The sequence below is a fragment of the Bubalus kerabau genome, chromosome 19, assembly GCF_029407905.1.
Source record: "Bubalus kerabau isolate K-KA32 ecotype Philippines breed swamp buffalo chromosome 19, PCC_UOA_SB_1v2, whole genome shotgun sequence".
In the NCBI taxonomy this organism is placed as follows: domain Eukaryota; kingdom Metazoa; phylum Chordata; class Mammalia; order Artiodactyla; family Bovidae; genus Bubalus; species Bubalus kerabau.
In genome coordinates this window covers 61,286,915-61,300,246 of record NC_073642.1, presented here as the reverse complement: position 1 = coordinate 61,300,246, position 13,332 = coordinate 61,286,915, and the positions used below count along the sequence as shown (strand labels likewise).

Below are 13,332 nucleotides of genomic sequence, written 5' to 3'. Positions count from 1 at the left end.
TGAATCACAATTGAGTTTTTCAACTCATTCTGTCTGCTTTTTCTCATTAATCACCTATCACAAATCCCAACGCTCTTGGCATATAAGCCGTTTAGGAATCCAGAGGAGATGGAGAGAGGGTCCTTTTTGTTAAGACATCACTTGCTCTGATGTGGGCAAAGCCAGAATCACCGCTGAAAGGAATTTAAACTGCTGGTGAAGACAGTCAGCTTGAGTATCATTGCTAGAATGTAAGGATGGGTGATTTCAATGAGCTCCCTTTAGCATCTGTGTAAACTTGCGTGTTGCAGACGGGATTCTGGAGTCTCCTGTCCTGGGTATGGATGACGTCTTCCAGATCTGTGGAGCTATCAGCAAAGACGGCACCAGCTACAGTAACGTGGGTGGACTTCTGCAGGCGCCACCAAGTTTCTGCCATGACTGCATCTCTATTCCAGGGCTTGAAAAGTTCTTGAAACTGACATTCCCTCCTCCAAGCCCTGGAAATTCTTAAGAGCTGGAGGTGGACCTTTATATGTTCCTCCTACTTCCTTCTCTCCTTTGTTGTCTGGGGGAGGATTAACCCGTGTGGCATCCTGGAACCGGAGTCATACTCATTTCGGAAGCTTCTGTTACATAACTTTTAGTCTGTGTCCCTTTTTGTGAGGTGCAGGCTGGCAATGCCTTTCAAAATATCCCACGTGTCAGCCCGTGATCGCTCCCAGGGTGACATGGGACCTACAGAGCTATTTTAGCTTCCTCCAAAGAACCACCAACTCTAACCTTTATAGGGTAATACTTGACTTATTTCTAATTATCTTTCGAATCTAATACATTCGACACAGAGTTCAAAGAAACTCAACCTCTTGAATGCAGAAGCCTTTTAAGAACTAGATAGCTGCCCCCCCCCCACCACCCATGTTACCTACATCAGAGCTACATGCTCTCTCTGTGCCATGGTGCTATTTAGAAATTTGACAAGAAAGACACAATTTGGTTTCCAGACACACTGCAGCATCCATGGAAATGAAGTCTGAGGGGCAAGGGCGGGGGTGTGTTTTCAACCCCAGCACTTGAAATCGTGCTTTTTTCTGCCATTCCTTAACTGTGTGACCCCGAGTGACACACTGCAGCTCTCTGAGTTCAGGCTCTGAATCTAGAACAGGGGTTCATAAGATCTACTGTGCAGCAGAGTCGGGAGGATTAAATGTGTAAAGACTGGTGGTTCCTTTCTTCCACCCTCTGTATCTGACAACAATCGCAGCTTCGCTAGGAATGCTGACCTCTGACCTCAGACTGCTTAAGTGTGACAAGCCAGCCTGCCCAGGGAACCCAGCAAAAACACCACTGCCAAATCGACGAACTTCTCACCATTTCTCAGCTTCAGCTGAATTCAAGGCTCTAATTAAAGTACTTTCCATTTTCAAAACAACTGCAAACGGTAATTACACACTTACCCTCCTACCTTCCAGGAACAGCCTGAAAAGACTACGGAGAAACCTCCATGGCCCCTGGACCTCAAGCTATACAATTAGACGTGACATTTCTCCTACTCCATGGACCCAAATTACGTAAGGGCTCCTGCGGCTCCTGGCACAGGGACCCTAGAGAGGGTCCCAGCTCAGCCCTCTCAGATGCGTGCCGAGACTCCGCCCCGCAAGGCGCCCTGATGGGGAAACTGGCATCGCTGTTTTTGAGATGAAAAGTTGTTTCATCACATACTCAGGGTAGTGCTCCCCCTTAGGATTATCAAGACGATTGTTTATAATGGCCCGTTCTTTACTGTTTATACGGATGTTTAATAGGAAACGTTATGTAACCTTAAAGCACAGAGCATTCTGGAGCTATTAATAACCAGCTGCATCTAGATTCCGAGGACTCTTAGGGCTTAAGAGTTGAAGAGGACCTCCTGGCACTAACGTACACACACGCCCAGGGACACAGAGACACATAAACACACAAGCTCACGGCACAGACGTAAATGAAGACCCCAAGAATGCGGGTGACTCGTCCAAGGTCACAAAGCCAATTAACAGAGTCAGAAATAATTCCCAGGTCTCCTGGCCTCTGGAAGATGTTTCTTTTCTCTACACCCCCCGCCCCCCCATAAGTATCTGTGTACATCCTTAACCCTGTACAAGTACCACAGTGTCCAAACTGGGTTCTCACAAGGCAGGGGCTAGTCAGCCCCAATCAAGAGTTCCCGGTCTAAACATTCTAGTTAGAAATGGGACACTCATGAGGAAACATCTTGTCATTCATTTGTGATAAGACCTCTCCTGCTGTCTCAACAGAAACATGAGGCACTGAAATATATTTGAACATGAGGCCATTATAGGTGTGGTGTGGAAGAGGTCCGCTTTAGAGATCTTCCAGAAAAGAAGTGGGTTTAAGACAAAGCAGAATCGAAAATGGAGATTTTGTTCTCAATCGCACACTTTCCCACCAGGAAGGTTAAAAAAAAAAAAAAAAGAGCAAAAAAATAAAGAGAGAACTGATGAATTAAAAACTATAGATGAGGAACAAGGGTAACATTTTCCTGTGAAACTCGGCTTTGGGTAGCAACAGCATGATATATGACACAAAAACTGTTCTCTCATAATTACATTATCATTTTCAAAAGTAACTTCATTAAAATTGTTTCTCTGCATTCATTTTTATTCAAAACCTCACCCATTAGACCTGAGGCGCTAAAACACACAATGTTGGGAGATTAATATGCCCACACAAGACGCATTACTTGCCATTCACAGACCCTGCGAGCTTGTCAAATATAAAAGCTTTGCTCTGGTTCTGTGAACAACAAACAGTCATAAAACCCACTGGGAGCTTAGTTTCTGGGGAAAAAGGTGGGACATGCCTGCTTCATTGGAGATTCAGTAACGCTTTAAAAGGCTCATTAATCCAGATCTTTAAAAGACCTATGACAACTCCATTAAGAGCCCATAGGTCAAGTTGATGAATTTAGCTGTAATAAACAGGCAAAGACTAAGTCAAGGTCTAAACAGCCTTGTGGCCCGTTTCATGTGACAAACCCCCTGAATACCTGCTGAGGCAAGCGTCACCATTCGCTAATACAATCAGCAAACAGTGCAGAGAAGAGCGTCTAAAAATCACTTTATTTCCTGGCATTACTGGGTTAGTCGGAGAAGGTTTTACCTTGCAACTACGATGGATTCCTTCTGGAAAGAACAGGCAGGCTCACCAGCTGGTCACTTTCAAGCCGGCTGGACATCCAGTCGATGTGCTGTATTTCATCAGTTCTTAGAGATCAATGTCATCTCTCCAAAGGCAATGCCTAACCTGCCCCATAACCCCAATCTGGCACCTTGGGACGTTTGACAGCTATCACACTTTAGCCCAATAAATAATCCACTAAAGCACGGCCTGGGCTTCACGTCCTGTGGATGCAACCTGAATTTTGCAGCTCCCTCGGGCACCACGTCCTCCTCTTGGAGATCAACAACCTATTCAGTGTAGAACTATCTGTCCAAACGTATGTGTCTGACTAGCTCACACACCCCAGCTCCGGCCTGTGACCCACCCTTCTCCCACTAGAAGAATCATTTCATTGGAAGGGATCTGAGGGTTCATCTAGTGTAACTCTTGACATTTTACTATCAGGGAAACCGATGGCTCTTCCCTGACCTGACACCAGTACCATCCAAGTCCTGCAGACAACCAAGTCCAACACTTGCTGACTCAAACGACTAAACAAGCCATTCAGATGAGGACCAAACGACTCTGTGTGGCTTCCCCCTTGAGGGTAGCTCTAAGTGCACTTAAGCAGGCAGTTAGAGGCAAAACCAGAGAGCTGGGAGCAAGCAAAGGCTTCCAATCTACATGAAAACCCCTCTCTGTTTCTTCTGGATTGAACTGTGGGAAGTTCTGCTGACAAGGAGGGTTGGCAAACACGAGCCAAGATGAAATTTCCAACAGGGCTGATACCTACACGGTGGACATCTGGGATCAGCCAGTTAAGTAACCATCTCCAAGACTTACCCAACCAGGGGCAAGAGCCTTGATGAGCCCTCACCCTTTAGAAAGGTTCAGGACTCAGTTCTGAAGCCAAGCATGTGCTAGGCACACGCAGCACAGAAGAAGCACACAGGAGGATCCCAATGCCCACCTTTCTCTCCTTTAAGGGGTCTGGGAGAAAAAGAATAAAAGAAAGAGAGCACCCAGGGGGAACATCTCTTCCTCCCACCTGAACAGAAGTGGCCGAGCACTTAACAACTCACATTAAGGCTGAGCAGTTGCATGATGAAGGGAGGGATGAAAACACACACACCACCAGCGATTTATGTCATCCGAGCAGATACTCGTCAGCACAAGTATTTTCACACGGGCACAGCAACTCCAGGTAAAAGCAGGTAGTAGGAGAACTGGGACAGGTGTGTTTGTTACAAAGGGATCAGCTCTCCAGGGAGTGGGGGAAAGAGCTCCCTGGTTGCCAATCTGTAGTCTCCCTGGTTTGCACTTCCCGGCCCTGTGACCTTGATTAAGTCATCAACCTCCCTGGGCCTCAGTTTCCTCATCTGAGCCAGAGAAGAAGGGGAACCCACTTCCTCGGGTGGTTTGGAGGCTCCCTGCCCTGCACAGCCCGGACACCCTTTTCCAGGTCACTATATATGAGTCGTCTCTTTCCCACAAATGATGGAGACTGAACCCAGGTTGCCTATGTCATTATCTCGACCAAACAGGTCTCCTGCCTGCGTGTCAAGCCCGTATCCACCTCCCTGATAGCCCAGGGAGGCACCAGGTCTCGAATGCAGCCCGGCAGTGTTCGGCCTCCAGGCAGGGCTTGGGGAATAGGGGAATACAGTGGTTCAATCGGAAGCGCCGCGGGCAGGCTCTGGGTGAATGGGGGCCGGGCAGGGGCTCAGGGGCAGCCTCCGGGGTCCGTGGCAAAGGGGCTTTGTTCCGGTGGCGGAGGGCCTGGCTTACCGAGCAGCGCATCCGGAGGCGGGCGGGGGGGCGCGAGGGGCACGCAGCAGAGCCACAGCCCGGCCGGGGCCCGGGGCGCCCAAGGCGGAGGAAGGCGAAGAGGAGAAGGAGGAAGACGAGGTGGAGAACCAGGAGGAGGCCGCCGGCTCCCGCCTCATTCTCCCGGGCACCGCCGATCCGCTGGCCGCCGCCTGCTGGGGCTGGCCGCCCGGCGCCGGACCCCGCGCGCGCGGCTCATGTCCCCGTCCGCCGCTGGCGAGGTGTGCGCGCAGCCTGGTTGTCTCCGGGCGGCGCCCCGGGGCTCCTCATGCCCCGCGCGGGGCTCGGCAGGAGGACCTCGGGGAGGCGGCGCGGAGGGAAAGAGAGGAAGAGAGAGCGTGAGTGCGCGCAGAGCTGCGCCCCGCGGGTCCGGGGGCGGCGGGCGCCCAGCAGGACCGCGCCGCCCCACCCACCGCGCCGCTGCGCCTGGCTCTGCGCGCCCGCCTGGTGGGGCACGGAGCCCCAGAAACTTTAGCACATGGCCGGTCCGGCGGCCGTTCCCCCCCACCCCCTCCATCTCGCTTCCCCGCCCCGGCCCGGGTCCCCGAGAGCGGCTTACCGGCGACGACGGCGATCGCGGCCGCGGGGTGCCCAATCTGCCGCGCGCGGAGCTGTGCGCACCGGCTGGGAAGGAGGGAAGGGCTGGCGGCGTCGAGGTCCCTGCAGGGGAGGGGCACCTCGGCGGCGACGGGCCGCGCGGGTTTAAGGGAGCCGGGGAGGCGGGCGGCGTGCCAGCCCCGGTCCGCAGGCCCGGATGGGGGAGGGCCCGTGCGCCCCCCGCCCCCGCCCCGCGGCGCCGCTGCTGACGACGCGCGCGGGTTTCCCCGGCCCGGGGTCTGCGGAGCCAGCCCCGGTTACTTAGCGACTCGCTCCGGGGAGCCCACGCTGACGCGCGCGACTAGCGGGGCTGCGGCAACCGAGCGAAGGGGAGGAGAGGGGAGGGGAGCTCCGAGGAGGGGGCAGTGCGGGGAGGGCGGGTGGCCGCGGCCGGAGCTCCTCCCTCCGCCTCCCCTTCTGCGCTGGGGAGGGGGCCCCGGGGAAGACGTCCTCCAGCCCGGGCCTGGAGGATACGGGGTGGGGGAAGGCCCGCACCGAGCCGGGGCGGATGGGGAGGGGGGGCGCCGCGGAGATGCGCCTCCCCCTCGCTAGGGCTGCAGCAGCAGGTGGCGGCGACGTGGCCGTGGAGACCCGGCTTCTGCAAGGGCCGGGCGGGCACGCGAGGACTGTGGCAGTGGGCGCGTGGGTGTGTGCGACACGCTCCCACCCACGTGGCATACTTGGGGACCTGGGGACGCGGGCGGAGGAGGAGCCTCCTCTTTCCTCTGGTCTCTCTCTCCCTCATTCCTGGATTTTTGCTCCTGCGCTGCGCTGACTGTCTCTTCCCCTTGGAAGCCGGGGTCACTGAGCTCGCTGCTTTCCGCTCCTCCTTCCTTAACGCCCAACAGATGACCCGGGATGTCAGATGTCGGGAACAGCTTCATGCTGTTCAAACCAAGCCCGGTGTTGGCAGCTCCCCACCCTGCCCGCTCCCTGTACCCAGTTGCCGACATTGGGGGCTGGCCCTTTAATCTGACTCGGGGTACCTTCCTATTTTGAGATTTGGGGCCCCTCCAATTGCCTGCATTATGCGCAACGTGTCCTAAATTACTTCCCACTTTCCACAAAACCGGGTTCCTCCCCAGACCTGGTAGCTAAGTGTTAGCACCTAAGGTACACCTCAAATGTGAACTGTAAAGCTACAGCCTGATCTGGGAGACCCCCAAAATTCATCCCAAAGCCAGGGAAAGTGGACAAGAGTTTGTGAAAGACCTCATCGCAGGCAGGAACCGCTTTCCCGGGTGAAACAGATACCCTGTCCAGGTCCACTGGGTGCCTCGGAGCAAGCAGAGCCCGGGCCTCCTGATGTCCGAGCACCCACATCCCCACTGCCGCTCTTCAGCAGCTGGGTGCAGGCAGCCTCACCTCCTTCCTCCTCGGAGGACCTCTTATTCCTGCTGCCTCCCCCCCCGGACCAAGCCCACACCCCCTTTTCACCCTACTGTCCTCTCTGGTGTGCCTGCCAGGAGAAAGAGGCAGCTCACCCACAGAGGAGAAGGGATCTCCCCCGCCAAGAAAGCTCCAGCATCCTAGCAGGGGCTCTCACCAGGGCAGATCCCACCCCTGAGGGGCTTTAGAGAATACCATGGCCCGAGTGGGTTTTGTTGGCCCTGTGACAAGACTTTTCCTAGTTATTAGTATTGCCATCATCATCGTGAGTATTACTGAGATGCCAGTAACTCTTGTTGAAAACCCCTGCAAACCCACCCTGTATCTTAAGAGACAGAGGTCCAAGGACTTCTCTGGTGGGCTAGTGATTGAGAATCTGCCTGCCAATACAGGGGACACGAGTTTGACCCCTGGTCCGGGAAGATTGCACATGCCGTGGAGCAACAGAACCTGTGTACCATGACTGCTGAGCCCAAGTGCCTAGAGCCTATGCTCTGCAACAAGAGAAGCCCCTGCACCGCTGCAAAGAGTAGCCCCCGCTCACTGCAATGAGAGAAAGCCCTCACATGCACAGGGAAGACCCAGAGCAGCTGGAAAAAAAAAAACAACACACACACAAAAAAACATAAAAAATGGAACAGAGGTCCAAAGGCAGCACTTTTCTGAGAAAACCACTTGGCATTGCAGCCCATGCTCCACAGTTGAGATCCAGCATCTTCCAGTGCAATTGAAAGCAACATTTCTGAATTTCCAATCAGTTTTTATGGGTGGTGGCAGCCTGGCAGCTGGTCCACAGAAACTCCAGAAGGACTGCTTCCTGGCGCCATATTGGCAGCTGGCTCTTTCTTCAGCCTAGACTTTCCAATATGCAGCTCTAATTGGACATCTGATTTGGTCAGGGAGCCCGGTGCTGACAATAAATACAGGCTCAGAGCTTACGTTCCATGCACAGCCTGTACTGGGGCCCAAGAAACAAGGCAGCCTGTGGGGAAATGTGATTTGACAGGATGAACGTCTCATTCACTGTTCACAAAGATCTGAAAAATAATTGGCTTGTGTCAAAGTCAAAGCCAACATGTTCATCCTTTACAGTGTGAGTATGGTGGGGGCGGAGGGGAGCAAGAAGACAACAGGCAGGACTTCCTCTGCATCGTATTGTTATTCCTCACGCTTTTCTCAGTAAAGGTGGGGAATATACGAACACGCTGAGGTTGAGGAAGCTCGTGAGTCCCCAGGGCCACATCTTTCCAGGACGTCCATCTGCACGGCAGTGCAGGAACTGCCCCCCCCATATTTGTCACGAGTGTCCCCTGGAGGTCAGGCAGAATGCTAGGCACCAAGGATGCAAAGATGAATTAGATAAGCCCTCTGTCCTCTGGGTCTTCCTCGGGACATCTTTAGAGGACTTAACTCATGCCATGTATTAATACTAAGGGTTTTATCTACAAGAGCTCCTTTTAACCTCGTTAACCCTTCTCTGCATGCATGTGTGCCAGGTCGCTTCAGTCATGTCTGACTCTGCCACTCTATGGACTGTAGCCCACCAGGCTCCTCTGTCCATGGGATTCTCCAGGCAAGTATACTGGAGTGGGTTGCTATGCGCTTATCCAGGGGATCTTCAAGGGGACCTAAGGATCAAACCTACATCTTCTGTGGCTCCTGCATTGCAGACAGATTCTTTAGCACTGAGACACCGGGGAAGCCCCAACCCTTCTCTGAAGGATTTTCTGAAAGGTTATATACATTCCCTAAAGTCACACGGCTGGCAAATGATTGGACTTGGGAGTTGCAACCTGGTCTCCCTGACCCCCGAATCCATATTCCTAACCATTTCCTTGTATTATCTGCCAGGCTAAAGAAAAATAGAGACAATAATAATATAGAGAATGCCTACTCGACGTTTAAGATTATAAATAAGATGTGTGTGTGTGTGTGTGTGTTTGTATGTGTGTGTGTGTGTGTGTGAAGTCACCAGGATTGTTCCCGGAAGAGTCAACTCTCAATAAAAGCTAACTGTTGCTATCATTTCTGTACTTTATTGTGCCCATCTTTGCATGAAATATTCCCTTAGTATCTCTAATTTTCTTGAAGAGATCTCTAGACTTTCCCATTCTATTGTTTTCCTCTATTTCTTTGCATTGATCGCTGAGGAAGCCTTTCTTATCTCTCCTTGCTATCCTTTAGAACTCTGCATTCAAATGGGTATATCTTTCCTTTTCTTCTTTGCCTTTCACTTCTCTTCTATTCGCAGCTATTTGTAGGACTCTTCAGACAACCATTTTGCCTTTTTTGCATTTCTTTTCCTTGGGGATGGTCTTGATCCCTGCCTCCCATACAGTGTCACAAACCTCCGTCCGTAGTTCTTCAGGCACTCTGTCTATCAGATCTAATCCCTTGAATCTATTTGTCACTTCCACTGTATAATCATGAGGGATTTGATTTAGGTCATACCTGAATGGTCTAGTGGTTTTTCCTACTTTCTTCAATTTAAGTCTGAATTTGGCAATAAGGAGTTCATGATCTGAGCCACAGTCAGCTCCTGGTCTTGTTTTTGCTGACTGTATAGAGCTTCTCCATCTTTGGCTGCAAATAATATAATCAATCTGATTTCGGTGTTGACCATCTGGTGATGTCCATGTGTAGAGTCTTCTCTTGTGTTGTTGGAAGAGGGTGTTTGCTATGACCAGTGCGTTCTCTTGGCAAAACTCTATTACCCTTTGCCCTGCTTCATTCCGTACTCCAAGGCCAAATTTGCCTGTTACTCCAGGTGTTTCTTGACTTCCTACTTTTGCATTCCAGTCCCCTATAATGAAAAGGACATCTTTTTGGGGCGTTAGTTCTAAAAGGTCTTGTAGGTCTTCATAGAACCGTTCAACTTCAGCTTCTTCAGCATTACTGGTCGGGGCATAAACTTGGGTTACTGTGATATTGAATGGTTTACCTTGGAAACAAACAGAGATCATTCTATCGTTTTTGAGATTGCATCCAATTCAGACTCCTTTGTTGACCATGATGGCTACTCCATTTCTTCTAAGGGATTCCTGCCCACAGTAGTAGATATAATGGTCATCTGAGTTAAATTACCCATTCCAGTCCATTTTAGTTTGCTGATTCCTAGAATGTGGACGTTCACTCTTGCCATCTTCTGTTTGACCACTTACAATTTGCTTTGATTGATGGACCTGACATTCCAGGTTTCTATGCAATATTGCTCTTTATAGCATCGGACCTTGCTTCTATCACCAGTCACATCCACAACTGGGTATTGTTTTTGCTTTGGCTTCATCCCTTCATTCTTTCTAAGGGAATGTTTCATGAAAGATGGCCACAATAAAGGACAGAAATGGTATGGACCTAACAGAAGCAGAAGATATTAAGAAGAGGTGGCAAGAATACACAGAAGAACTATACAAAAAAGATCTTCATGACCCAGATAATCACGATGGTGTGATCACCAACCTAGAGCCAGACATCCTAGAATGTGAAGTCAAGTTGGCCTTAGGAAGCATCACCATGAACAAAGCTAGTGAAGGTGATGGAATTCCAGTTGAGCTATTTCAAATGCTAAAGATGGTGCTGTGAAAGTGCTGCACTCAATAGCCCAGTACATTTGGAAAACAGCAGTGGCCACAGGACTGGAAAAGGTTGGTTTTCATTCCAATCCCAAAGAAAGGCAATGAAAAGATGCTCAAACTACCGCATAATTGCACTCATCTCACACGCTAGTAAGGTAATGCTCAAAATTCTCCAAGCAGGCTTCAACAGTACATGAACCGTGAACTTCCAGATGTTCAAGCTGGATTTAGAAAAGGCAGAAACAAGAGATCAAATTTCCAACATCTGCTGGGTCATTGAAAAAGCAAGAGAGTTCCAGAAAAACATCTACTTCTGCTTTATTGACTATGCCCAGGCCTTTGACTGTGTGGACCACAACAAACTCTGGACAATTGTTCAAGAGATGGGAATACAAGATCACCTGATCTGCCTCTTGAGAAATCTGTATGCAGGTCAGAAAGCAACAGTTAGAATAGGACGTGGAACAACAGACTGGTTCCAAATCAGGAAAGGTGTACATCAAGGCTGTATATTGCCACCCTGTTTATTTAACTTATATGCAGAGTACGTCATGAGATACGCTGGCCTGGAGGAAGCACAAGCTGGAATCAAGATTGCCGGGAGAAATATCAATAACCTTAGATATGCAGATGACCACCCTCATGGCAGAAAGCGAAGAACTAAAGAGACTCTTGATGAAAGTGAAAGAGAAGGGTGAAAAAATTGGTTGAGGCTCAGCATACAGAAAACTAAGATCATGGCATCTGGTCCCATCACTTCATGGCAAATAGATGGAGAGACAGTGGAAACAGTGACAAACTTTATTTTGGGGGGCTCCAAAATCACTGTAGATGGTGACTGTAGCCATGAAATTAAAAGACGCTTGCTCCCTGGAAGAAAAGTTATGAGCAACCTAGACAGCATACTGAAAGGCAGAGATATTACTTTGCCAACAAAGGTCCATCTAGTCAAAGCCATGATTTTTCCAGTAGTCATGTATGGATGTGAGAGTTGGACTATAAAGAAAGCTGAGCACGGAAAAATTGATGCTTTTGAGCTGTGGTGTTGGAGAATACTCTTGGCTGTCCCTTGGATTGCAAGGAGATCCAACCAGTCCATCCTAAAGGAAAGCAGTCCTGAATATTCATTGGAAGGACTGATGTTGAAGCTGAAATTCCAATACTTTGGCCACCTGATGCGAAGAACTGACTCTTTGGAAAAGACCCTGATGCTGGGAAAGATTGAAGGCAGGAGGAGAAGGGGACGACAGAGGATGATATGGCTGGATGGTATTACTGACTCAATGGACTTCAGTTTGAGTGAACTCCGGGAGTTGGTGATGGATGGGGAGGCCTGGCGTGCTGCAGTCCATGGGGTTGCAAAGAGTCAGACACGACTGAGCAGCTGAACTGAACTGACTGACCACTATCATCATTAGACCCGCAATTTTATTTTGAATTAATAAACCCCATCTTATGGGGATTTCCAAATACTATTGTTGGAAGAAAAGACAAAAGTGGTAAAAGTGCAGACCTCTGTCTACAGGACTGTAGCTGGTTGCACAGAGGAGGTGGTATTTGAGTTGAGTTTCTAGGCTTGAGTAGGTAATGGAGGGTAGAGAGGGCAGGAGCAGCAATGGGTTGATCAGGAGGAATGAGTGGGAGAAATTCACAGAGCTGTGAACAAGCAGCTCATGTGGGAAGGGGTTGAGACCCAAGACGGGAAAGCCAGAGGCTGAACAGGAGCTGGGGAAGCCACGGCATCTGTGAATGCTGGTCCCTTCTCTGAAGATGCAGGCAGGACCCTCTGCTGAGCCGGGGCCTTGGGGTGGGGAGTGGAGAGGGAGGACAGTGGGGCAGGGAGCCAGAGAGAGGACCCAGCCTCTAGGCAACCTCCAGGCCATGCACGACAGTGGAACCTCCCATCACAGGGGCCACGGGTCATGATCCTTGACAACCTCAGCGCTCTGCAGGCCCCTTCCAGGACAGAATTCATCACACCAGTCCCTTAATGCAAGAGCAACCTTAGCAATGTGTAGTGGCACATGATATGCAGAGGAGACATGGCCCCCTCACCCATTCTCAGAATTTTTCTACAGCTCATTCATTCATTGGTACATTCATTCATTCAATACTGTAATATTATGTTTAATATTATAATATGTTTATTGAACATTTACTATGTGCCCAGCACTCTGTTGGCTCTGGTGGGGAAAGAGATCAGTCAGCGGTGGGGAGTGATGGCAAGACCAGGGCTCAGAGCTGTGGTGACTACAGGCCGTCTGGTTGCACAAAAGAGGGGCTCTTCCCTGGATTCAGGGCATTGAGGAAGGTTTCCTTGGTGGGATGATCCCTCAGCCTCAAAGCCGGTACCTTGCAGAGCCCACCACTTGAACCTGGGGCTTCTTCCAGGCTGGCTGGTCTGGTCCTGATAATTGTAACATCTGAAATGAGCAGTGTTGGTGCTAACAAGACAGCCAGGGTTAAAGATAGGGCCTGTATGGGGGCCAGGGGGTAAGGGGCAGGCTCTTGAAGGGCAGGTGAAATGAAACACTCTCCTGCCTAGAAAAGGAAGCTTTAGGTCTGACTCTTTCCTTTCCAACACCCATTTTAATTTGATTATCAAAAGAATTCCACCAGCCACACTAAGAAGAGGTGAGAGACTTGGAATCGGGACAACAGAAGAGAGGACCGTGGGAGAAAAGAAAACAGATAACTTGGAAAGAGGGTATTACCACCTTCAAACAGCTGAAGTGAGTGAAAGTCGCTCAGCTGTGTCCGACTCTTTTCAACCCCATGGACTATAGCTTGTCAGGCTCCTCTGTCC

General features: G+C 50.4%; 1 protein-coding gene across 1 annotated transcript in view; it reads right to left on the bottom strand.

Annotated features, from left to right (window-relative positions):
* TUNAR (TCL1 upstream neural differentiation-associated RNA) overlaps nt 1-4,321 on the bottom strand; it is a 51,093-nt gene extending 46,772 nt beyond the window's left edge. The window contains exon 1 of the mRNA XM_055556211.1: nt 4,221-4,321. Within this exon, the coding sequence (XP_055412186.1) occupies nt 4,221-4,241 (21 nt within the window). The 5' untranslated portion in view covers nt 4,242-4,321. The remainder of the gene's footprint in view (nt 1-4,220) is intronic.
* Between the last annotated feature and the right edge of the window lie 9,011 nt (nt 4,322-13,332).